Here is a 25,930-nt window from a genome sequence, read left to right as displayed (position 1 = left end):
TTCGTGGCAGGCCGTGTTGGGCTACTTTTGTTAGGCCTAGCCCAGCATAAGTAAACGGCCCAGACACTAGTGGTGCTCTTTTTTCTCGACAACACACAAAGAATAAGGAAAAGCCCCGGCCATGTGCTATCGGGCCGCATTCGCTGACGGGCGGGCCTAAACAATAGAAAAGCAGGTAAGAAACAAGAGAAGCGCACGTACAAAAAATGAGTGACGGAGCAAAATGATAATTACTCGAGTAATCATTAGGAATCCCGAAACACAAAAGACACTCACTGGTAGTAGTATTGTTGCAGCAACAATGGTTCGAGAAGTTTAAACTCAACTCATTGCTGAAGGGGATCCTATACTGAACTCGAGCGTCTTTGGCCTCCATTTTATTTGACCAGTAGTCATACAGACCCCACAGCACAAGACCCATGTTTCCTTTTGTGCCGGGGTGTGCCTTAGGGGGTGTTTGGATACGAGGTGCTAAACTTTAACAGTGTCACATCGGATGTTCGGATGCTAATTAGGAGAACTAAACATGAGCTAATTATAAAATTAATTGCAGAACCCTGTGCTAATTCGCAAGACGAATCTATTAAGCCTATTAATCCACCATTAGCAAATGGTTACTGTAGCACCACATTGTCAAATCATGGACTAATTAGGTTTAATAGATTCGTCTCGCGAATTACACTCCAACTGTGCAATTAGTTTTATAATTAGTCTTTATTTAATACTTCTAATTAGTATCCAAACATCCGATGTGACGGGTGTTAAACTTTAATATGTTGAAACCAAACAGGCCCTTACTCTCGCAATTTGAGAATTACGATGTTTCTTCCCTAACTCTAGTAAGCCTATGAGACGTTAGGGATTCTCAAGGAATATACACCGGTGGAAAAGTGAGTATTAATTCCGGTTGGAGAAACGCATAAGTCTTGAAAATCCAACCGAGACTAATCTGTCGAGACTAAAGGCTCTCATCTTTAATTCCGAGCATGTACGAACTAACATAGCTTATTAACCGAGAAGGTTAAGTCAGGTCGTGTAAGAGTAAGGTATTGCAAGGCGCCTAATATGCTCCTGTACTATGCGCTATCCTTAGAACTCAATAATTTTACTTCAAAACTTGAGAGCAAATGTAAGCAAATCAGTGAGGAGACACAATGATTTATTCCACCGAAGTTTAGATTCACCTCAGGCGAATCCTACATCTCCGTTGGGTGCCTCCAAAGAAGTTGGGTTGCACTCAACCCTTTTTCCACTTCACTAGTTAGCTTCTTCCCTTTCAGAGGCGAAGCTCGACCTGCAAAAACTGTCCCGTAGCTCACCACACCTTGGGAGCACTTGGGCGACGCCTAGCTGTCTAGGAGAAACACCTTCAAGAGTAATAAATACTTCACTTGAAACTTGACAAAGCAAACCAGTGCTCAAGCGTATGAGTGCTCTTCTAGTGCTCCCAAATGGCTCCTCTCTACAACCCAACTCACAAGATCTAGCAAAAATCACACCACCTCACAAAGAGGGGTTAGGGAGAGCTATTTGGCTTTAGTTCAGCTTAGAATAGGCAGCCAGCAACTACAAAAACAGCAACCAGCCACTGAGGGGGTCGTGGGGTATAAATACTCCACCCCTCAAAAAATAGCCGTCAGTGACATGTGGCACCCAAAACTGGAACCTCCTGTTTCCAAAATAGGAGCTTCCGATTTTGTCAATGCCTGGCTCGACAGAGTGTACGTGTGGCTTTTGTGTCTCTCGTCCCTCACATAAGATACTTGAGCACTGAGACTTTATCAAAGATCATGTGATGCATCCCTCTTAATAGTACGGCACACCTATACTCAAGATCAAAATATAAATACAATATTTATCCTCTTGAGCTTCATTACCATGAACCATGCTATACTTTTTTAATATGTCCACCTGAGAGCTGCATCCGACTTTGTGTGGCGGAACCACCTCGGATTAGCTTGATTAAGCAGGGTTAAGCCGCCTAACATGCGACACTCCTGCCTAAACCGAGTTAATATGAAGTGCCGTCGGATTTCATCCGATTTAACCACTTAAACAGGATCGAGTCTAGCAAACCCACACGAAGGTGAGCGGTTACAGAGAATACAACGAGTCCACGGATTTAAACAAGTTTTACCCATTTTGGTTCCACCATAAAATCCAACATTAGGGTTTACAAAACAAGAACAATCAGAGAAAAACTAGCGGAAGACTTCGTCGGGGTCGAATGTCCTGGGCGAGGCCAGCCAGAACATCATTGGGTCCTCTCCTCGCCGTCCGAGGAAGGGTCCCACTCGACCGTCCAGCCTGGCGGGAGCTGGGGCGGCCAAGCACCAACCAGAGAGGGGTCGGACGCGGCAACTTCACCTGAAAATAGAAGCCACAACAAGGCTGAGCTACTAAGCTCAACAAGACTTAACCGACCGGAGTAAGGACTACTCCTCCTTCTAGACATGCAAGCTTTTTGGCTGAGGGGTTTGTTTGCCAAAAGCGCTAGTAACCAATTTTTCAAGTTTTAGCTCCGGTTCTAGGTTTATTTACCAGTCTAGGTTGTGCAACCTATTCTAAGCAAACATAGAACCAAACAAGATGTGTAGATATAACAACAAACACTGCCATCATCAGATTCCTCAATTACTCAGGGTGACATAGCGATCAAGAAATCTCAGACTGTGAGAGGCAGATGAATCGATTCTAGTTCTTTAACCATGCATGGTGAACCTAGCCCCACGACATCCGCGCACCCGGAGGTCGCTTCCTGTGTCGGCCTTCCCCATCAATCCCCTAACCCGTGTCGGGTCCATTTCCTTTGGTGCAAGGTTCCACAGACCCGGCCTCTGCCGTCCTGTGACCACGCTTTGCCACCACGTGCGACAACCAGCAGGGGAAACTCCGTTCCAAGAACAATGGGGCGACCGCTCACGTCTAGGTTCAATCAGGTACTAGGCTTCCTCATCCCATACTAAGTATGAGGCTAGTACTTTCAAACACTTGATCACGAACACCACCACTGTCGGTCCTTAGCAAGTTTTCATAGACAGACGGGACGACCATCCGACCACCAAAAAGTTACCAAGCCCTGCCCCGTCCATCGTCCTTATAGTTGTAACAGGAGAGTAAAACATGCAACTCCTACAACTCGCGAGTGACAGGAGATCACTCGGCTTTTACCGTCTCCTATTTAAGCAATGCCACTACTCGGTCCAACAACTAGTGCTCATATCAAGGGTTAACTAGGTTGTGCATCTAGGGTTTCACACAACTCCTAAACGTAAATGCACAAACATGCTATACGGAAGGCATGCGCAAGTTTGGCAAAACCCGTAGGATCTTCATGCAACCAGGGCTTGCCTGCAAGCAAAGGGGACGGAAGCTGCTCGACTTCTGGGGCGACTTCGGCTTCCGCGGGCAGGAACTCGGCTACAGCTTCGTCGTAGGGCGCCGGGTGCAACTCGTAGAAACCGTCGGCGAGGTGCAGCTCTACACGAATGCAATGCAAGGGTTAGCTTAGACGGTTATTTCAACAGCAACACTGGTTCGCTTGAGCCCAAAAACTTGCGACAAAGAGCAGGAGGTTAGGGTGGTTCGAGAGAGCTGATGATGATCAACAGGTAAGGGTAGGAAGGGAAACTAGTGGTCTGATCCTTGTACTAGAGGATGTGACAACTGGGATCCTTAGACGCAAGCGCTTCAGGGTTCCCAAGTTTTACACTTACACCCTCGAGTCGAAGGAAAAGATCACAGCCAAGCCCTCGGGCGAGGCGGATAAGGGTCGGCGGAACAGACAGGGTCGGACGAGACGGAACCGGGGTCGGGCGGATAGGAGGGGTCGGGCGAAGCGGACTTAGGGTCGGCAACTCACCTTCTTCCTGAAAGGAAAGCTTGGGGTCGGGAAGAGGCAGACTTGGGCGGAGGGACTAAAGCTTTGAGCAAGGGCGAAGACCGGCAACGCTCCGGCGGCGGCGCTGCTTCTTGCGGAACACAAGAGAGCTCTACGCAGCACAAAGGAGCAAGCTGCTGGGTGACTTGGAGGAACTGAGAAGGAACTGGGAGAGGAACTTCTCAAGAACGGGGTGGGTGGCACTAGGAGCTTGAGCAGGGAGCTAGAGAAGGCTAGAGGCAACAAGGACGGAGGGAACTCTGGTGACGGGGGCATTCCTTTTATAGCTGCCGGAGCAAAGGAACGGAAACGTCGCGGAGAGAGAGAAGGGGAGCGGCGCGAAGGCCGGGAAGAAGCAATGGAGTGCTCTGCCGTGGCGGCGATTGAGCAACCAGGGCGGTGCTGCAGAACTCCGGGGTGACGCCAGCGATCATTGCGCTATGCCGTCAGGGCGGCGTAGGCGCTGGTAGACCGGTGGTTGGGATTTGGCGGAAAGCGGGCGTCGTCGTGCGGAAGAGGTGATAGAAGCGACCGGTTAAACGGCGCTAGAATCGAGGGCGCACAGGCGAGAAGACAGGCGAACGCGGGCACGGGGGATAGCGCGGAACAACAGATTGTCGGGCGGCTTCTGACAGGGCGGGGGAAAGGAACTGTCGCAGCCGTGGTCGGGGTTGGCGGTGGGGGAATCGTCGTGTAGCGACGACCGGGCGGCGCAACTGTTGCTGAAAGGGACGGAAAAGACGGGCGACATCGGTCTCTGGGGCCGGGATCTGGTATCGTGATGATGGGCGCGGGAGACGAGGCTCTGCGGAAAGGGGTGCAGAGGGCTTCCGCTGCCATTGGGGAAAAGGGGCGCGGAACCCACTCTGTTGCTTGCCCGAGACAAAACTGAGCGATGGCGTCGGAGAAGATGAGCCACGCGGCAGGGAGACTCTGAGGCGGCCATGCAACTCGAGTGCGGCTGGCGCGGGGGATCTGGAAGAAGATCTCGCGGGTCCACCAGGGATAGATCGGACGGGTGAGGAAGATCAGCAGGATCCGATGGCGGGTTGAACTCGCCGGGGTCGGAAGAGGATCGAAATGGTAGGGGTCGGATCTCAGGGGTCGGAACTGGCGGAAGACTGAGCACTTAGGTGCGGTCAAACAAAACAGCTGACTAAGGTTAAGGCTGAGATCAAACCTAACTGGGAAAGGTTAGGGGTCGGTCGTTACACTTTGTCTCTTTGATTTGAGCACTTCAACTTTGAACTAGAGACTTTAATCAATATTCAACCGCTTATGAATGAAAACTAATTTTAGATCACATGTCATTTCTTCATATGACTCTATAAACATTTGATGCATCTCATAGCTATACTCAGTAAGGCTTGACTTGATACCTCAAAATCCTCCAAGCACTACCCGCTTCACCCTGCCCAAGTCACCGCTTGACCAAACTTTGCTTATCACCTTGGTGCTAATCACTTGCTTGATTCCTCCATCCAATCGCTGATGCATTGAGTCTAGCTTTATCTTATCATCAAGAACGAAATCCTCTTGAGACCATATCTTCTTTTGATTTCTATATCTCATTTGTTCATAACATGCTTCTCATTTTATTTAGAGGCCAACTGATATCCTAATGCCATTATGCCTCTATCTTTACTTCAATTTGCTTGTCACATATCACACATACCCATCATGGGAGTCACATAATATTCCTTATTATGACATTCATCATTAACTCAAGCAATCTTGCAATATGAGGTTATCAACCAAGCCTGAGCTTTCTTTTACACCATTACTTGCTTAGATGAATAATGTCATATACCATACTTGTTCTTTTCATTATATGAGCCATTTAAAACAATTTTTCCCACAAAGATTATTCATCAATAGCATTATACCTGCTTATAGACTTAACAAGTTCATTAGACCTTTAATCACAATGTCATTCAACTCACCGAAACCCACTAGGGGCCTAAATGCTCTTTCAAGGGATCTAATCATTTCATCTTGCTTACATTCTTTTTTGTGCCAACACATCAAATTTGCATGTGCCTTGTTTCTAAACAAATTCTTCAAGGGTGGTACTACAGGAAAATACCACATTACCTTCGTATGAACTTTCTTCTTGCTGGCCTGCCCCTCAACATCGCCGGGATCATCTCACTTGATCTTATAACGCAGTGCTTCGCACACAGAACAAGCTTCAAATTTCTCGTATTTCTCACCGTGATAGAGGATACAATCATTAGGACATGTATGTATCTTATGTACCTCCAAACCTAGATGGCAAACAACCTTTTTCGTTTCGTATGTTGAGAACGGCAATTCGTTTCCCTCGGGAAGCATTTTGTTATGATTTTCATACTCATGAAAACTCTTATTAGAAACTTCATTTTTTTGCCTTCCATTGCAGCATTTCTAGTGTGGTACCCAACTTTTTGTGCCCCTGTTTGCAATCTGGGTACAATAATTTCTTATGACCATCTAACATACGCTCAAATTTTTTTTACTCCTTCACATTCTTGTAGTCTTCTTTACATCTCGCACCACCTGACCTAGATCATCAGTACGACCTTCTTCTTCAACCATCTCTTCTTTAGCCTCGCCCGTTGCAGCATCTGTAAAGGTACCTCATTGAATCCAGTCAGTAATGTAGTTATCATCTTTTTCATTATCATCTTCCATCATAACTCCTCTTTTCCCGAGCTTGTTCCAAATGAATAGTTAGGCATGAATCCCGAACTGTATATATACGCATGAATAATCTTTGTGGATGAGTAATCGTTCTCATTTTTGTAAATTCAGTATGGACAAGAAATGAAACCAGAGGGCGACTTGTTGAACTCTGCCAGATCGAGAAAAACCACGCAAGCCGTTAATGTACTCTATGGAGCGTTTATCCACGTTGTACATCCATTGCCGATCCATTTACAAAGTATTACCGAACCAAAGATATTCTGATCATCCACAGAATTATACATGAAACATAACAAACATGATACAAATTTCGTTAAACTCAAATGTTGCTGAAAATTTAGATAGAATTACACAAATTTAAATTTCAGACCCAAACAACATGATACACTACAATAAACCATCCATTGAGTACTATCTATGAGGATTTTAAACATCCTTGGACGGTGAAGATGAAGGTTTCACTGACCCAACCTCATCTTGTGATTTATTTTTACCTCCTACGATGATAGTACTTAGTGGACCTGAAATTCCCGAAACTGGTTGTGGAGCATAACGACCACCAAAAGGATATTCCTGACCCACCGCAACAACATCTTCATGACATCTTTCCAAATAACAAAGCATTGCTCTCTCCCACGTGCTCTTTTTCTTCGACTTATCATGAAAGCCAACTATGATTTTCCCCATACCGCGAGAGGAACAACGATCACCTCCACCATCGCCACTATCTCCAGCAGCAGTAGCCATCTCTATGTACCACAATTTATTTAGCTCATATTTGCAAATGACTAAACTATGCACATTATATTTTTTTCCACAATTATTAAGCTCAAACATAACATATAAATAAAAAATTTCTCCATTGTAGTTTATTCTCAAAATGACTAATTACATACCTCTATTTCATCTTATTATCTCTATGTACCACAATTTATCTCGCTCATATTTGCAAATAACTAAAATGCGAACAAATTATATTTTTCCCCATAATTTATTTAGCTCATATTTGTAAAGCACTAAACTATGAAATTATTCCTCTAACCTCATATCAATTTCTTTGACAAATACAAAACATAGTATCCAAAAAATTATAGCTTATTCTAAAAATCACAAATATGAGCTCTAAATAATACATGCATATAAATGAAAATTTTCTCTATTGTACCTTATTCTAGAAATCACAAATTACTTCTAAAACATAAAACTTAGTATACTAACTATGTATCAAGGGAGGATGAAGTTTCTAACCTTTAGAACACTTGAATAAGTGAAATCCCCACGAAATGGTCAAAAATCCGGCAACACCTCCCCTATTTTGCATGAATGGATAAAGCCCAAGCTAAAGGAAATGGCTCGGGCAGGAGGAGGAAGACGCATGATTTATAGGAGGAAAGTTAGTACTGATTGGGGCTCCTACTGTCAATGTTTTATAACCGGCAACCTACTGAGGGGTATTCCGAGTTAGTAGATTAGTTGGTGGGGATCGCCAGACTTGGGACGTGAAGGTAAAAGTGAGGACATAAGACGTAGATTTATACAAGTTCATGCCACCAGAGTACTGTAATCCCTACGTCCTATTTGGGTGTTGTATATTGCGCCCTGCGTTTTAATTTTGTTTGGTGTTGATAATTTGATCCTCTATTTGGGTGTTGTTTGGTGTTGAGGATTTAGTCCTCTATTATGGTTCTAATAGGTCTTGACTTACCGATCCAGGGACCCCTACCCTCCTTTATATACTCCAGAGGTGGAATTACTAGTCGGTTTTCTTTATATACTTCAGGAGGCGGGTCTTTATATACTTCAGGAGGCGGGATTTCTAATTAGTTACAAGGTACGAGTCCTAGTAGGATTATAGGGGAATCCTAACAGAAGTGTATCTTCTTCCTTCCTTCCTTGCACGTACTGAGGATCTATCCCCGACGACCGACGGTCCTCAGGCACACTAGTACCGGTGGAGGCTCCACTCGATACTAGTAGAAGCTCCATCCGATACTAATAGGTAAACTCCACCCGATACTAATAGGTAATCTTTAGTACCGGTTGAAGCCCACAACCAATGTTAAAGGAGTCACGAGGAAACCACCCAATACTAATGGATGACCTTTAGTACCGGTTGAAACCCCAAACCGATACTAAAAGAGTCACGAGGAGCTCCTAGGGTCTGGAACTAGCCGTCAGACCTAGTACCAAGTAAAAAAAATAACCTTACCAACTGGTACTAAGGACCAACTGGTACTAAGGGTACTACCTGATACAGGTCAAAAACTAATAAAAACTAACCTGTACTGGAGGAGATACTAGAGGATAGGACCCATGCCCAGTTTCCCGTAGTATGGCCTCACTTTCTGTGCCTCACGTGCATGGCAGCCATGTCTAAAGCAGGCACGCGTACCGTTCTAACAGCATCAGATGTTCTGACGCAATCATGCATGTAACCAAAGTCACCAGTAGAATAGGATCGATGGAACCTCGCAGCAACATCTTGGTGCATCGTCCAAATATCACAGCATTAGTTGCTGCATGCTATTATCTTCATCAGATGCACAGGCACAAGAACATTTAACCTGCTTATGCATCAGCATTTAACCTCGCTCGTGTGATCGATCTCTAGAGCGAGGTGAAGGCGCAGCTGCCGGTGTGGTCGCCGGCGCCGTCGGCGTCGTCGCTGCAGGGGGTGTGGGTGTGGCGGCCCTCGTAGGTGGTGATCACCATGCGGCAGTCCTCCGACAGCCGCTCCACCCGCTTCTTCACGCGGCAGTTGCTGTGGGTGCACCGGTAGTAGCTCCTGCGCGCATTCAAATAACATAAAGGGTTCGTCAGCGAACTGAGATCACAAATTATGGATGTTTATCAAAATTTTGATCTAAAAGTAGCACATGTATATATATTGTATGAAAAATTAGATGAAGAGAACTTGAGGCCTTTCAGCATGCATATATATACAAAGCATATTGTCAAACTGTTATAAGCCTTTTTTGTTCGAATTTAGTGCCAGCCTCTTAGTAAATCCAAAATTCGCGCATGCAGCTGGTATGGAAACGGCTGAGATATATCTTGTTCACCCGTTACCAATTTACCACCAAAAATATGTTCGCTAGCATAATTCACCATGTCCGGGGCATAATGGAAAACAATGCTAAGTGGTCAGTTTGAGACCCACATGTGCTTTGGTCCTCAATCATATGCATGAAGAACTCTGAAAATTAAGTTTAATTCTTTCCGCGTGATAAATTTCCAAACCAGATCGAATCTATTTGCCAGGGAGCTCCAATGTGTATACTAGCCCATGAGCAGTTTCACTGACTTTTGATCGCCGTTGTAGAAACTGACTTTTTGATCGCCGTTGTATATGCGCAGGAATTTTGGACTATTCTGGCATTATTCAAAAGCATTCTCAACACATAGACAAAACATGAACAGGCCGGCAAAAGAAAACACTAGCTTACGAATGAGATAAGTAGCCGGCCTGAACCAAATTTCAAAGATGCTACGGGCCAACGATCATATGGACAGGCCGGCTTGCCTTTCCTACGGCGCATTGAGAGTGTCTGAGAAGAAACATCCTTCTGTGAAAATGTGGGCACCATTTGGCATTTGCCCCAGCGCATCCATACGCACTGCTTCATGTGCATGCGTGTGTCCTATTGTTGCAGATCATGAATGATGATGGGTTTTACTAGAGCATGTCGTGGATGATGCATGATCAGAACTTAGACCTAGCAGGTGGAAAAGATCTCTTTACACATTCTTGAAACTGATATTAATTTGAGACTCCAGCAACATGCGTCAATCGTTTCAATTTGTAGTATTGCATGGCCTGACTCTTGTTTTCTTTTCGAAATAGGTTCCGTAGTGTGACTCGCAGCAACATCTTTTTTCTGATATGTGCTTAGGCGAAATGAATTAATGAAAAACACTTATCTAACCAATATAGCATAGCTGCCTTTACCTGTATGCACCAAGTGTCCCAATGTCATAGTACAAATAAAAGATGATCAAATCTCTAGGCGTAAAGTTATTTAATTATCATAGACCGATGGCAACTTTATCTGAAATATTCATGTTAATATGTTGCACGTGTCACTTAAAAACTTCTAAACTATTTTTTTCTCATGCAAATACACATTCAAAAAAGCAAGCCGTGAAGCACACCTAAAATACACCAGATTGGATGATCCTCTTCAAGCAGTATATATTCCTTATGATGGTGTCATAATTTTATTAGCAGCCCTCCCACTAAGAAGCTAGGAGCTAATGGACAATAGATCATCACTGCCATGTTCACCGAAGCACAAGGCAGAGAAAATCCACACGATCACTCTCAGTAATCTGCAGTCTAAGGCTTTCTGATCTATTTCTCTTTTGTTTCTTTTCTTTTTTGAGTCTCTAAAATATGAAATGCAAGACATTATTTCCATATGGAATTATAAAATTATTTACAATAATAAATCAAGCAATAAATTTTCATATGGCCAATCTTAAAATTGTAAATATGTTGTATGGTCATATTTAGAAATTTGATTCATAAAATGGATCTCAAGCCAAGTCTTTGGTTCATTTTATTCCAATCTTCATTGTTTCACTGATACCAAAAATTGTGAAAATATCACTGATATAATGAGAGAACTCAACTAGCAGACAGTAATCCACCGAAAAATGCTGACTCCGCAACCTACTATGACATACTAATTAGTTCACTCGTATGGTCGGTATCATGTACTAGTTCAGGAGTATGATTCATTCATTGTTTCGCAAGCAAGCATATGATTTCTCTTTTTTTTTTCAGGTAAAGCAAGCATATGATTTCTGACATCTAAAAACAAGATCAGGCATGAGGTGGAAGAGCACCCTCACGCTCCTGAACTAGAGTTTAGATTGCTTGCGTGGAAAGCGATAGATTTAGTAAATCGACATGAATTTTGTGGAGAACATCTCACTTTTTCCATAGCACCGCCACCGGCGGTAAACATTCACGCTCCAAACCCAAACATGGCATTAGGGTTAGCATTCATTTCCGCCATTGTGTATATGAATGCATCACGAGATATGGAGTACTACCTTGGATGGAGGCTGTTCTTGACAACCTTCTGGCCGTACTTCCTCCACTTGTAGCCGTCGTCCAGCACATCCACGTCGCTCCTGGTCTGGAAGCAGAACCTCGGCTCCCTCATCTTCCTCCTCACCTTCATCCGCCCTTTCTCCCCCGCCGCCGCCGCCGAGCCCTTCCACCTGCTCATCACCCCATCATATAAGCGATCCCAATCAGTTCAGCGCGTGCGAAATCTCCACCGCCCCGGGGACCAAGAAACCCTAACGGGATGGTCAACCACATAAAAGTACTACTCGCAGATGCAATCAATCATACGTACCATGAACTTGACCCGTGCAAATTGGTGGCGGTGGTGGTGCTAGCGATCTCGCCGGCGGCTTTCGCCGCTGAGGTGCCCGCCGCCTGCGAAAACCAAGATTACAAGGATCAAAGGACAACCCATCATTTAATCAACAGGGCGCACGCGCGTCGCATCACTCACCTCGCCGGCGTCCAGCACCACGAAACTAGCGGGCTTCTCGCCGGCGCCGGCGCCAGAGCTGCAGAACGGGATCCCAGGAAGAAGCAGCGGGTAGAGGCCGCCGTGGTGGTGGTCGTCCGAAGAGAGCATCACACCATGGGTCCCGCCCTGCTCCTGGAACAACGGCATCTGCAGAAGCTTGTGCTGGTTCGGCAGCGGAGCAAGAGGAGAAGGGGGAGGGACGGCGCGTGGGCTGAAGAGGCTAGGAAGGCAGGTCTCGAACTGGCTGCTCCCCTCCATGCACGCATATAACAAGATCTATCGACCATGCAGGCGTGGTGTGGTGGGCTGCTGCTGGTGGTGGTGATCAATGGGATCCATGGATCAGAGTGGTCTTGGGGGCATGAGGAGTGAAATGCCGAGGAAGATTTCTGTCTTTTAGGTTAAAAAAGAAGTGGTGGACAAGCTTGGTAGCCCAGCTGGGAGCTAGGTCCGGACAGGACAGCCCCTTTAAAGAGCCTTTTGCTCAAATGGTGGTGTGATGGCAGTACCTGTTCCTGTAGCGGTGTTGTACGCGCTAGGCTACTGCAGTAGTGCTTGCATGCAGATTCATCATATCTATCTAGCACTTGCTTTTTAGGCTAGGCTTCTACCCTTTGATGTCACATACTCTACAAACTAACGTGTTCTTATTGTTCGTTTTTTTCTAACCCCCATCATATTTCTTGACCATCCACAATCATCCCTCAGATATTCCCATTTCCCAATATCTTTACATCTATTAACCCCTTGATCTACTTCCTCCAATCGCAAAAATAGCTAGGTCTATTTAGGTTTGTCCTATATTGAACTTTTTTAACTTTGTTTATCGATATCTAAAACTTTATATAGGTTGATAATGCAAGATTATTGACATTGACAGATTTATTGTGAATGATATGCTTTCACGATACATAACATTTTTCATTTAAGATAATATATCTTTAGTCAAACTTCAGAGAAGTTTGATATAGGACAAACCAAAATGGATATATGTTCCTGATAAAAGAAAGTAGTTGCTACACAGCCACTTGCATTATTTGGTCCCATTTGGTAGAGTTCCGACTCCTCTCAAAATGGCTTCAGCTCGAGCTTCTTTGATTGAGTGGCTAGCTTCTCTAGTGGAGTTGAAGTCATTTTGCAAAATATTTGGTAAAATGCCTTCTCAATAGTAGTATGGGTAATTTTATGATCACTTAATGCTTGGAGAGAGAGGAGAAGCCGGAGAAGCCACTTATTTTGGCTCCTTCTCTGTAGGGCTCCTTTGGTAGAGCTCCAAAAACGGCTCCAGGAGCCGTTTTTGTTGGAGCTGAGCCAAAGGGCTTAAATGGGAACAGCTCCTAGGGAGGAGCCAGGCGGAGCCGGAGCCGTTTTTGCACACGCGACATGGAGCTGGTTTTTTTGGCTCCTTGCGGCTCCGTCCCGCACACCAGCGCACCTGTTACCTATTTGCCCCTCGAGTTCGCCAAATTTACGGCAAAATTGCCACCGCATGACAGGCAGAAGCGCATCGCTCCGTGCAGGCTCTCTCTGTCGCGCCCCATCCTCGCATGCGCTCCCTCTCTCCTCGCGCTAGCAGGCACAAGACAGCGGCCTCGCCCCGCGGCGGAGCAGTGGTGGGGGATCCGGCGCCTCCTCCTGCACCCCGGCGGCGGGGGATCCGGCGCCTCCTCATGCACCCCGGGCGGCCCCCGCGATGGATGAGGGGAGGCGGAAGGGGTTCACCTCGGCGGCGCTGCGTGGGCTGGGGTGCATGTCGGCGGCGGCCTCGTAGGCGTACGCGCCTGGGGGGTGGCCGTGCGGTCGTCCGTGGACTAGCGCATGGGCGGCGGCGGCGGAGAGGGAAGGAGAGGAGGAACGAGCGGGGAGGTGGGGGGAGGCGACGGTCGGAGGTGACGGCAGGAGGCGACGGCTGGAGGTGACGACAGGAGGCGACGGTGGGAGGTGACGGCCTGGAGGCGACGGAATGCGAGGCCTGCGGTGGGAGGAGGATAACGAAGGAAGAGAAGAAGATAATGAAGGAAGAGGAAAGAAAGAAAGAAAATAAATAGGAAGAAAAGAAAAAAAAAGAAAAGAAAAGGAAAAGGGTATTATGGGTATTTCATCTTATCTAACAATTTTAAACTACACGGAAGAGCTGTTTTGCCAAACAGTTTTCCAAAAGGAGGAGCCGGAGCCGGAGAAGCCACTCCACCAGAGGAGCTAGAGCCGGAGCCGTTTTTGGAGGAGCCGGAGCCCTGCCAAACTGGCCCCTAGTGTAAGCCGTTTTGCGGCTTCTCCCCGGCTTAGATGGTGGAGCTGTTTTGAAATTGCCTCTTTGGTATGACTTCACCAAAAATCGGTGGAGAAACAATTTGATAAGCCCTACCAAAAGAAGCCTAGATCCCTGGCTCCAAATGCCCCTCATTCAGGTGACCAGGGCAATGAGAAAGGCATAGGTGAATTTGGACCCTAAGGCAACTAATCTATGACCGTCCTTTTTCTATAATACTTTGTTTGCAGTTATAAAATAGCGCTTTATAATACAAATCCAACTATATCGATCGATTTCTGTAACTCATATTTCATCTTTCAGATGCAATGGGGTAACCTTAAGCTCTTAGACGTTTTGATTCTGGTATGTGTGCTCCCTAAGTTTAATTAGTTCTGACCTTATAATAGTGCAGTATGTTCTTTCGAGTTATCTGTTTAATTATTTGATATGAGCTGGACTCCTAGAAACACATAGTTAAATTGAATGAAGTATGCTACTATTTTTCATCATAACCGCCACTCAAACTATTGCAAGAACACCTTGCATTGCTTGGTGGTAAAAAAAAAAAAAGCATTCGCACCACGGCTTTAAATTTAGTGCTGTTTTTCAACAGAACTTTCCCCCTACTTTTGAGAAAAAAATCATGAGGAGCATGCCTTTTTTGACTGGAAGTGAGGAGCATATGCTACTGGAGCGCTCGATAGGGGTACAAGAATGCAGTGATTGTACCTTTTGTTCCCTGCAATTGCTCAATAATTGTGGGGCACTCCACCGAAAAAAAGCTTGGGCACACTCGATCGATGGAAAGAGAAACTCCGCCGGACCCTTTAAACAGTCCCATATTCCAAGTTTAGATATTCCAAATTTAAAGTTAAGTTAAAAAACGCAGCTAGACTCTCTACTTGTATCCTTATTTAAGCTTCACCCTCCATTCCTAGAAAGTTTATAAGAAGCTCTCTATTCATAGGAGCTGTTACTAGGTTGGAAGCATTTTTGTGACCTCAAAAAATAGAGAATCTCCATTTACCCTTTGGAGCTTTGATTGAAGGGCTAAGCCTATATCACATATGCAGCCACTCGATCCACTCTTTTCTCTCGAAACACCTCCATGATATCTACCGATAGTAGCTAGCTACCTGCACGTGTACACACACATGATACATGTGTGGATGCAAATGCTATCTCATTGTCATTGAGAACACAATATAATGCAATGCAAGAAGCATGATGAATACGTACACAAATGAAGCATCTACGACGTGCATGCTTTGTAGACACAGTACCATTGGTACAGCTGACACAACGGCCCAGTTACTATTTGTAATGGAATCTTTGCTGTTCAGGCGAGAAAAACAACACGGGCACACAGTGACACAGACATGGCCATCTTCGACGCTGCACAGGAGAGGAACCGGGCCGTGTGTGCAGCTTGCGTTCGTGCCAATCATATGTCTGAAGTGGCAAGTGGGGCGTGGTCATGCACATATGGTCACGCCCATGATACACCGATTGAAAAAACTAGGGTTCTTCTCATGTCGGGCAGGTGGTGGGCCTAATACGCCATTACCAAGAGCAGCCATGCATGACCAACCAGCTGATCCACAGATCGCAGGCTCGCCGCAGCGCGCGCGCACGCAGCATGCAGTTGCAGCTAGCGGCAAGCACTCACGCTGGTGACCCGGTGTTTAATTTCCGGAGATTAGGATCTCAGCCGCTGAAGCAAGCTGCAGCCTGCAGGGGATGAGAGGGTGTTATCATTGCAGCTGCTGCAAAAGGCCTCTTCCTACCATCAGCCATGCCTCCCTCGGTCCCTCCCCATTTGGGCCACTCGTTTGTGCTTGGGTTGTGCATGCCCAGCCGGACAGCCCTCTTGTCTCACTGTCTGTCCTTTTGCCTTGCCTCATCTCGATCTCTTCCTCCCCAAATCCGATGAAAGTTTTTTACAGGATTGCGTTGTGATCACAACTGGACTACTCATTCCGTAGATCCTCAGATCCAAGTGCAGTGATGCGCGGACAGGTGATGAAATCAGTCAGACAGGAAGCAATGCTTGTGAAGTGGAGTGGCGGCGCTGTAGGTTGTACAGCACAACGCAGCTCCGTTGCCATCTGTTATTGCATGGCACGTTCGTCATCCTGGAAAATCTAGAAAGGACTACACCAGAGGCGAAGTGAAACGGGCAGTGTACGTGCTGGTTGTCTACCGCTACAGAAACAGCCTAGTACTCTGTAAAGTTTGTGCAGCAAGAAGTCAGGGATATGCATGGGCATGGGCAGCGGCAAGTAGCAGTACTTGTTCTACTACCAAGGCAGCTTCCTAGCCTAGGTGGCTAGCGGATATAGCATGCAGCGTCGTTGCGTGCAACGAGCAGTTGTTTTCTCTGTTCCTAATGCCTAAAGTTTGGATGTGAAAAATTAGTGTTGTAACATTGTAGTACACTGTAGCGTTTTGTTTATATTTGTGAATTATTGTCCAAATATTGACTAATTAGGGCCTGTTTGGCAACCAAGTGTTAAAATTTAACACCTGTCACATCGGATGTTTGGATGCTAATTAGGAGTATTAAATATAGGCTAATTACAAAACTAATTGCACAGATGAAGTGTAATTCACGAGACGAATCTATTAAGCCTAATTAGTCCATGATTTGACAATGTGGTGCTACAGTAACCAATTGCTAATGATGGATTAATTAGGCTTAATAGATTCGTCTCGCGGATTAGCACAGGGTTCTGCAATTAGTTTTATAATTAGCTCATATTTAGTTCTCCTAATTAGCATCCGAACATCCGATGTGACACTGTTAAAGTTTAACACCTCGTATCCAAACACCCCCTTAGACTCAAAAGATTCGTCTCGCAAAGTACAACAAAACTGTGCAATTAGTTTTTGATTTCGTCTACATTTATTACTCCATGCATGTACCACAAGTTTGATGTAATGGGAATTTTTTTTTTCATAGTGTCAAAATTGGGAGTTTTGGAACTTTAGTACTGACATCGGATGTTTAATACTAATTAGGAGTATTAAATATAGTCTAATTACAAAACTACTTGCATAGATGGAGTCTAATTCGCGAGACGAATCTATTAAACCTAATTAGTCCATGATTTGACAATGTGGTGCTACAGTAACCATTTGCTAATGATGGATTAATTAGGCTTAATAGATTCGTCTCGCGAATTAGTATAGGAGTTCTCCAGTTAGTTAACTCATGTTTAATCTTCGTTGAATATCCGATGTGACCCTTAGCCCTTAGCCACACTTTTCATCCATCTGGCCGGGCCTAGCCGCCTAGTCGTCGTTGCGTTCAGAGTCATGGTCATCTTACCCTCCTGGCGGCAAAATGGCCATCATTGCTCAGATAGACACGGCACCGGTGCCGTTTGCCCCGGAGGAGGGCACCAAAGGACTTGCATATGATCCACGCCATGCATGTCTGCCTGCCCCCCGTAGATAAGCCGGTCCTACACAAGAAAAGAAGGACGTGTGCAGAAAAGTTGCTTGGAGTTGCCACTACCCCTCTTCTTTTTGTTTATATAAGTTTGTTTCGTTATGATAAAACTTAAATAAAAATATTCTATTAATACATAATTTTGTTGTACGAACTTGATGTCCTTACATTCGTTTTTATTGTAATAAAATAATTGCTGATCAAAGCTTTGTCATACATCTTAGAAAGACAGAAAATACTACATGTATAATCACTTTAGTAAAAAGTAAAATTTAAATATTTAAATCAATTGTGTAGACTGTTATAAATGTCATGCTTCAATCGTACTCAAACGGGTTGTGTGTAAAACATTTATGTTCTAAGAAAGAGACATGAGCTCTACCCAAATTGAACCTCTCAGTGGTTGCAACGCCGCGCCATGGGACAAGACCACCTAATTCTTGGGTGAAAATCCTTGTTCATTTCTGAAAATCATAGATGAAGCAAATGGTTGCTGGATGGTTTGGCTTGTTGGTTTTCAAATGGTTAATTTTCCTTAGATGCTTAGTGTTAAGTATTTTTTTTAAAATTTCTAGTTCATGCAATTTTGCTCTTCAGGGTAGGTTTGTGGGTTGCATCTTTGTGTTGTAAAACAAGTATTTGTTCTTAATGAAATGTTTATTTGGACAATTTCTCAGAGGAAAAAAAGCATTATCAAAAGGGGCTAACTGTCATATGCCGCCCTATCAAGGGAACGTACGGTCTTTGCTTTAGTTTCTCCATTATCGGGTGCTACGATCGTCGTCTCGCCTGATGCTGATGGCCTGATGCGCACGATAACCTCTGACCGGAATCATGAGCCATTCGAATACCTCCAAATCGATTTTCCAGGTTCCACCGCTCGTTTGTTCACACTCTCGACCGGCCTAGAGGTCAGACTATCATGACGCGCCCCCATCTCATCCACCTGACCATCTCTCTCTCTTATGATGGTGATTTGGCCCTTTGGCTCCTTGCCGGCTCCCTTTTCTCACCACCGTGCAGTGGCATCGCCTGGGACTGGAGAACGAGCTCAGACGTGCGTTCAGCGTTCGAGTCTCGGCCCACGAAATGCAGTCTGTTCGCTTCAGCTTATTCAGCCGGTTTATCAGCCACCAAACAGTATTTTTCTCTCACAATAAATCAGCCATTTCAACTTTTCAGCCGGCTTATAAGATAAAGCAAACAGGCGGTCGCTCCTCCGGTCCTCCCACCTAGCTCGATCGAGCAAACCGCTAGATTGTCTGCTGTCATCGTCCCTACGGTTCGCATTTTGCGACCGCAGCAAGAGACCGGGGCGATTGCCTCCCATCTCACCTGTTCAGTTCTCCTTGGAACGGGATAGCGACCGATCCGTGCAGTGCCGCCGTGCACGCAGCACGCACAGGTGGTGGCCTTCTCTGTACAGTACTACGGCGATGTGGGCGCCGCGGTCGCAGGCTTTCGGCGCCCCCACCACCACGGTCGCGGCCTGGCAGGAACAGCATCATTTTCACCCGCACGCACACCACAAGTACTGCGTTTGCCGCCCGCTTCCCCCCGACACGCGCCCACGGCAAACGCGGCCTGCCCCGTCCTGACGTGCGCGCGCGCGCCCCCTCTCGCTCCTCGCTGGGCACCGCCACCGCGACGGCACGCGCCGGCCGGCCGGCCGGTCGCTCCCGCCGCATTGTGAAATCAGGCGGGGCGCGCGAGAGGCTCATGCGCCCGTGCCCACGCGTGCCGCCATGCAGCCCGCGGCCGGCCAGCTCCAAACGCCCGCCGCCCTCCGGTCGCGCGGCATCACTGCATTAGCGTGTGGCTCGGGGTCGGGGGATTCTTCTTGTTGTGTCCAAGCCGTCGCGGGGTCACAGAAAAGGCTTCCAATTCCAGACGTCGCTGTCCATCCCATCGACGCAAGTACGATACGCCTATAATAATACTATATTGGCCTAGGTTTATTCCATTTGTGACACGATCATAGGTAGGTAGCGGTAGGCCGTAGGTGTTTGATCCGCTTCGTACTCACACCGCGTGTACCCCCGAGGCAAGAGCCTGAGCCCTGCTGGCCTGCTCGGTGCTCGCAGGCTGCACTGCACGCATCGGGAAGAGAAAGAAAGAGGGGCTCACAGTCTCGTACTGTCGTACAGGCCAGGATGACGGAAGAAAATCCAGCACCCTAGATTTCTCATCATGGTATGCCACTCGTGCCAGTGCTAGCGCACATGTACTTAGGGCATGCAGTAGGCTCCTCCCTTCGAGCCTAACCTAACGAAACTCCATTCGTCAGGGTCTCCGGTTAAACTCTATATTTAGCTTTATGATCAGTAACAAAAAATATATCTTAAATTGATAACCCAGTGTTAATATTACTTAAATTCGTTATTGAACATACTGTGCAGCTATTTTGAAAAATTGCCGAGCTGCCTCGTAGCCTACCTTTGGTAGCGGCGGGCACAGTGCGACGGGGAGCGTGACATCTAATCTGATCGCCGCCTGTCTGTCATCAGCTGGACTCGAGATGGCCCTTCTGATGTGATCGCAGGATCCCATCCGATCTTTGATGCCTGGACGCCGGGATCGAGCCCCCATCCCCATCCGCTGATGTGAGTATTTTATCCATTCTCCCTTCGCATTGTCGCCTCCTCACTGGCAAGGTGCGCTTTGTCATTGCCCCGAAAGCAAGCGAAGATGAGGCCAGCGTATACTGATTGATCCCTCTGATGAGACGGCTCCGACTGGACGAGAGTAGTTTACCTAGCCCACTGAGAGTTCTGATTAAAGAGATGGAAGCTCAAGCGTCGAGCTCCTTGGACGCATGCTTGCTGTGGCTGGAAAGGAGAACGGAAGAGTTGAGAGCTAGAAATTCTGGAATCCTTAACAGGTTGCGCTGCAGTCCCCTTCTCTGTGTTTTCTCTTCTGACGAGAGGACTGCAGTTCCAAAAAGTTGGTCCGATCACAACAAGCTGATCGAGTGATCAGGACCGACCCAATAAGGCTATTGGGCCGAAATCAACAAGGCATGTACGGGTACGTTTTGGGCTCCATCCAAGATACCCAACCCAACTCAACTGACTATTGGAATTTTTATATTTTAGTATTTTGCAAAAATATATGGCTAAATAAAAAAATTGCAAATTATATACCTATACCGCCTTTTGAAACAGCGGAAGGTGTACTTGTAGCAAGCTACCGCCAGTTGAACCGGCGGTAAGCCCCCTCCTCTAGCAGTACACTTTCAAAAAATCATAACTAATTCATATGAACTTGGATAGAGATAAAATTTTATATGATAATTGTAGATCTCGACGAGATCTACAACTTTGTATTTCAAACTTTTTTCATTTGATATCATCTTGGTGCTCAAATAATCGACACACACATTTCAGATCTAAAATTTAATTTTAGATCTGAAACTTGTGTTGATTATTTGAGCACAAAGATGATACCAAATGAAAACAGTTTGGTGCTCAAATAATCGACACACACATTGCAGATCTAAAATTTAATTTTAGATCTGAAACTTGTGTCGATTATTTGAGCACAAAGATGATACCAAATGAAAAAAGTTTGAACTATAAAGTTGTAAATCTCATTGAGAGCTATAATTTTTATATAAAACTTATCTCTATCCGAGTTCATATGAATTAGTTATGATTTTTTTAAATGTGTGCTGCCTAGTTTCAGATCTAAAATTTGAATTTTAGATCTGAAACTTGTGTCGATTATTTGAACACCAAGATGACACCAAATGAAAAAAGTTTGAACGAAAAAGTTTATCTCAATCTGAGTTCATATGAATTAGTTATTATTTTTTGAAAGTGTACTGTCCAGAGGAGGGAACTTACTACCGGTTCAACCGACGGTAGCTTGCTTATAGATTTGCAATTTTTTTTGTTAGGCCATATATTTTTGCAAAATGCTAAAATAACAAAAATATGAAAATAAAAAAATCTGGCTATTGGGTCAGGAACACTCTTAGCTCGGCCTTTTTCAAGAAAGCAACCAGATTGCAACGAAACCATCTCAGACAAACTTTACACGATTCTCTCTTGTTTACAGAATTACAGCTGCAAATTGACATTCTAGTCACAAGTTGTTAGCGGAGAGCTAGGATGAGAGCCCCCCACCCTCCTCTGCCACCCCGCTGCCCGCCGCTGGCGGCGGCAGCCCCTACCTACCTCCGCAGACCTCCTCCTGAAAAACAAACCCCCCAGCCGCTACGCCCCCCATCCTCAGCCATCCCGCATTCAAAAAGCACCTCGGAAAAGTTCTTCAGGATCTCCCCACCGCCACCTCCCCGGGGAGGCTGGCCGCCGCTGCTCGACGAAGATTGGGTACCGGAATCGCCAGATCTGCAGGCCAATTCGCCAGATCTGTGGCTCCCTTTGCAAGATCTGAGGCCTGCCAGCCTGAATCCCCCTCTGGCCAAGCGGGATGCTATGCTGTCCTATGCGGAGGTCGTCACACGTGGACAATTCATTTCCCCCACCGGCCCAACCTTCCCGCGAAGCCGTGAAGACGGATGTACTCTAGCCCGTGTGAGAAGGAGTAACTCCGATGACATGATGGCTTCGCGGCGCATTCAAGACCTAGCGACGTCAACGGCACGACAAGCCGGGCCCTGACGACACACGGAGCTACACCACCTAGCGCCAACAACACCTCAACACCCTCCAATGCGCCCGGAATGGCAGCCAGTGAGGCGCCGCAGGACGCAGCAGCGTGCGCCGCCCGAGAAGTTGTGACGGGACGACGGAAGTGACCGGCTCTACAAAAGCACTTCAAGGAGGCCACCAACCAAGGCATTACTCGCCTTCAAGCGCATGACCGCGGGACGCTGTTTCCGGTGCCTCGCTTCAGACCACCTCGCATCTGTGTGCCGCGACCCCGTGCGCTGCTTCCGGTGCCGCCGTTTCGGCCACAGAGAACGCGCCTGCAAGGCGGCACGGTCACCAGCTGCGCAGGCACCTACCTCCTCACAAAACCAAGCTCCCACGAGACGCAGGCCGGCCCTTGGCACCACGTCGCCAATCACCCGACGACGACCACCCACAGTGCCACGCACTACAGCTCCTGCCAGTTGCCGGCCGACCGCCAACGAGCCATCCATTGCCTGACGTCCACCCCCAACAGCACCACGCCATACTGCCCTCGCCGGCCGCAGGCCGCTACCGCGTTCCAATCCTACCGACCGTCCTCCACCCACTGAGCCATCACCGAGAAAGCAACCCCCGCCACCACCGCAGAGATTGAAAAGAACCTCCTTAACCACAGCCAGCATGGCCATAGGGGATCCTCACACGCAGCTAGAAGTGGAAACAATGTTCGTCTCCAGCTCCTTCCACCTCGAGCATGACGCGCGGGATTGGGAGGCCTGCGCGCTCGTCCCATGGGCGCTGCACCTGCCGCGGGATGCAGGAGCTCGGGACATCACCAACCTCATTACCAGAGAGCTCCGCCTGCAGCCCGGTGACGTCACCGTCACGCTACATCAGCCGGAGCCCTACCTCGTCCGGTTCGAGCACGCGGCACATGCTGCGGAGGCGCGCCGCCGCGGACGCTTCATTGGAGGGGGCATCGACATTTGCCTCTGCACATGGTGCAGCCTCACGCACGCCCTCGGCTTTCGCATCTTCTAGAGGGTGCGCCTCTGCCTCGACGGTATCCCGTCCCACGCTTGGACGCCGGAAATCATCGAGAGAGTCGTCGGCCACAAGTGCGCTCTGCAACACATCGTCACCAACCTCATCCAACCGGCAAACTCCAGGCACATTGAGCTTTGGGCATGGACGGTGGACCCGAGCGAGATCCCAAAGAAGGTCTGGCTTGCCTTCACGCACAGTCCGGCGACCATGTCCTCTGCTTTCTCTGTCTCGCCTTCACGCTCGCCATGACCCGCAGGAGGACAGCAACCACACCAAGCGTCGGGCGGCCAGACAACCCTGCAACGACCGTGCTTTTGTCTGGCCATCCCGCCATGGGGACGACAACGACGACGATGGCCATAGCGACTACGACCATCCTGGGCATGGGTGTAAGTACGGCGACGCCTACTGGGGTTGCGCGGACGCGGTGCGTCGCGATCGCACAAGATCCCCCCCACGCCGCAACTATGTGCCCCCGCAAGGGGCGACACCATGATGCTGGTGAACAGGGGCTAAGCAATTTAGCTCCGACACAGCTCCAAGCCTTGTTCGTGACACAAGCCAATGCGTTGAAGAACTACATGCACGAGAAGGTAATAACGGCAACGGCAACGGCTACGACTAACCACCTCATTTTGGATGCTAGGAAGCAATACTGGAAAATTGGCGCTGACGAATACATTCGCAAAGCTTGCTGGCTTGCCGACCGCCTCGGCATCGACGATGCCGCGCTCGGGGAAAAGGCCTAGTCCGACCCGGTCCCACTGCCGCAAGTGTTTAACACTCTGCGGGCGGCGCTACTCTCGGCTCCATCGGCGGTGCCGCCGACGGTCGCGGACGTTGATCGGGCGCTCGACTGCATGTCCATCGGCGCGGTCGAGGAAGCCACAGGCGCCCAGCGGAAAGATGAGCATGCGCAGGCAGCAGCCCTCCCTAGAGGCCTGCAGGCCACGTGCATGGCCTCTGTCCAGGTGGCCAGGAGCATGGCCCAAGCTGAGGAGAAGGAGCCAGAACGGGCAGCCTGAGCAAGCGCGGTGGTTGGGCTGCACTGGGCTGTTGGTGGCGCGGTGCCAGCTGGGCTGTGGAAGGCCCACCAAACGCAATCACATGCTGCGAGTCCAATAGAGACCACGACTGGTGCTGGGCCAAGTGGCGCCACCTGGGGTTGGCCTGCTGCCGCACGACAACCAGCTCACCAGGCCCACGAATGGGGTTCCCTGCCCTGAGCTGCACGCACCCACAGCCCAGCTGCTAGACACGGCTCACCTGGGAACCGTACATAGCTGCCTGTACAGCGAACATGTACCTGTACCTGCCGTGCCTGCCCCAAGCATCGACGACCTCTTCCGAACTCCTCCGCTGCCAACACTGCTGCAGCTCCCAGCGCGGCGCATGCACCAGCGCCGCACGCGCCAGCGCCGCACTTTTGACATGAACAAGGTGCGACGGAGTGCGCGACTGGCCAAGAAGCCTGTCATGCCGGCCATTGAACGAGCGCAGCGCAACCTTTGGAGGAAGCTTGGCGTCGGCGACGATGAGATGGCGCCAATTGAGCAGGTACTACAAGATTTCATTAACATGTATTAGGGGCGCTGTCGGACTTCATCATAGTGGCCATGACTGCTGTCTTCGACCTCGACGATGATGCTGCAGAGCAGATGAACGACGCGCTTCTACAGATGGCGGGCGACGCTGTAGAAGAACTCCACCATGAGCACCATGTGGCTCCATGATCATCAAGACAATGCACCTTGCCCATGTGTTTTACCATTGCTCCATGTATCGCTACATTTATGTACTTCCAGTGCCTCACCCTGCTGGCTGCGACCTTCGGGGAGGATTTTCCATTAGCCCTGCTGGCTGCGACCTTTGGGCAAAACTCGCGAACTACAAACTATGCCCCGCTAGCTATCAACCTCGAACTTGGTTAACAACAACTCCTGCAATAAACAATGTCAATGAACGCCACTTACGGCCCCTACGAGATCAACGCTCTCCGCGACGCAGCATCACCATCATAGCAAATACTACTCTACCGCAAGTCGTGCAACATGTAAGCAAGCGCATCAAACCACACCTGGATGATTGGAAACTTTGAAATAATGTGCTGGAATGTGAGAGGTCTAAACGCTCCAGCTAGATGCCTAACGGTCCGAGAAACCATTGCAACGACAACGTGCCACATAGCGTGCCTGCAGGAAAGAAACTTCAAAATATTGATGCGGCTCTAGCAAACCTCCTGGGGGACACCGATTAAATAAATTCGCATACAAACCGGCTTCAGGCACAATGGGGGGAATCCTCATCCTCTGGGATGATAGGGTTTTCGACATGCAGGACTTCCAAACGGGACGTTTCTCCATTTCAGCAACAACAATAGTAAAATATAGTAACATACACTTCCGACTCATGACAGTGTACGACCCATCACGACATTTTGCAAAGCCTGCCTTTCTGCGGCAC

General features: G+C 47.8%; 1 protein-coding gene across 1 annotated transcript; it reads right to left on the bottom strand.

Moving 5' to 3' along the window:
* Window positions 1-8,991: 8,991 nt before the first annotated feature.
* LOC101754653 (probable WRKY transcription factor 12) lies at window positions 8,992-12,569 on the bottom strand. Its single transcript, XM_004956363.2, has 4 exons — window positions 12,097-12,569; window positions 11,935-12,017; window positions 11,624-11,794; window positions 8,992-9,350 (listed from the first exon to the last, which is right to left on the bottom strand). The coding sequence occupies exons 1-4, from the start codon at window positions 12,373-12,375 to the stop codon at window positions 9,173-9,175; spliced, it is 711 nt and encodes a 236-aa protein (XP_004956420.1). The 5' UTR covers window positions 12,376-12,569; the 3' UTR covers window positions 8,992-9,172.
* Window positions 12,570-25,930: the final 13,361 nt, after the last annotated feature.

Source organism: Setaria italica, chromosome II, assembly GCF_000263155.2.
Source record: "Setaria italica strain Yugu1 chromosome II, Setaria_italica_v2.0, whole genome shotgun sequence".
NCBI classification, from domain to species: domain Eukaryota; kingdom Viridiplantae; phylum Streptophyta; class Magnoliopsida; order Poales; family Poaceae; genus Setaria; species Setaria italica.
This window is presented reverse-complemented; position numbering and strand designations above follow the sequence as displayed.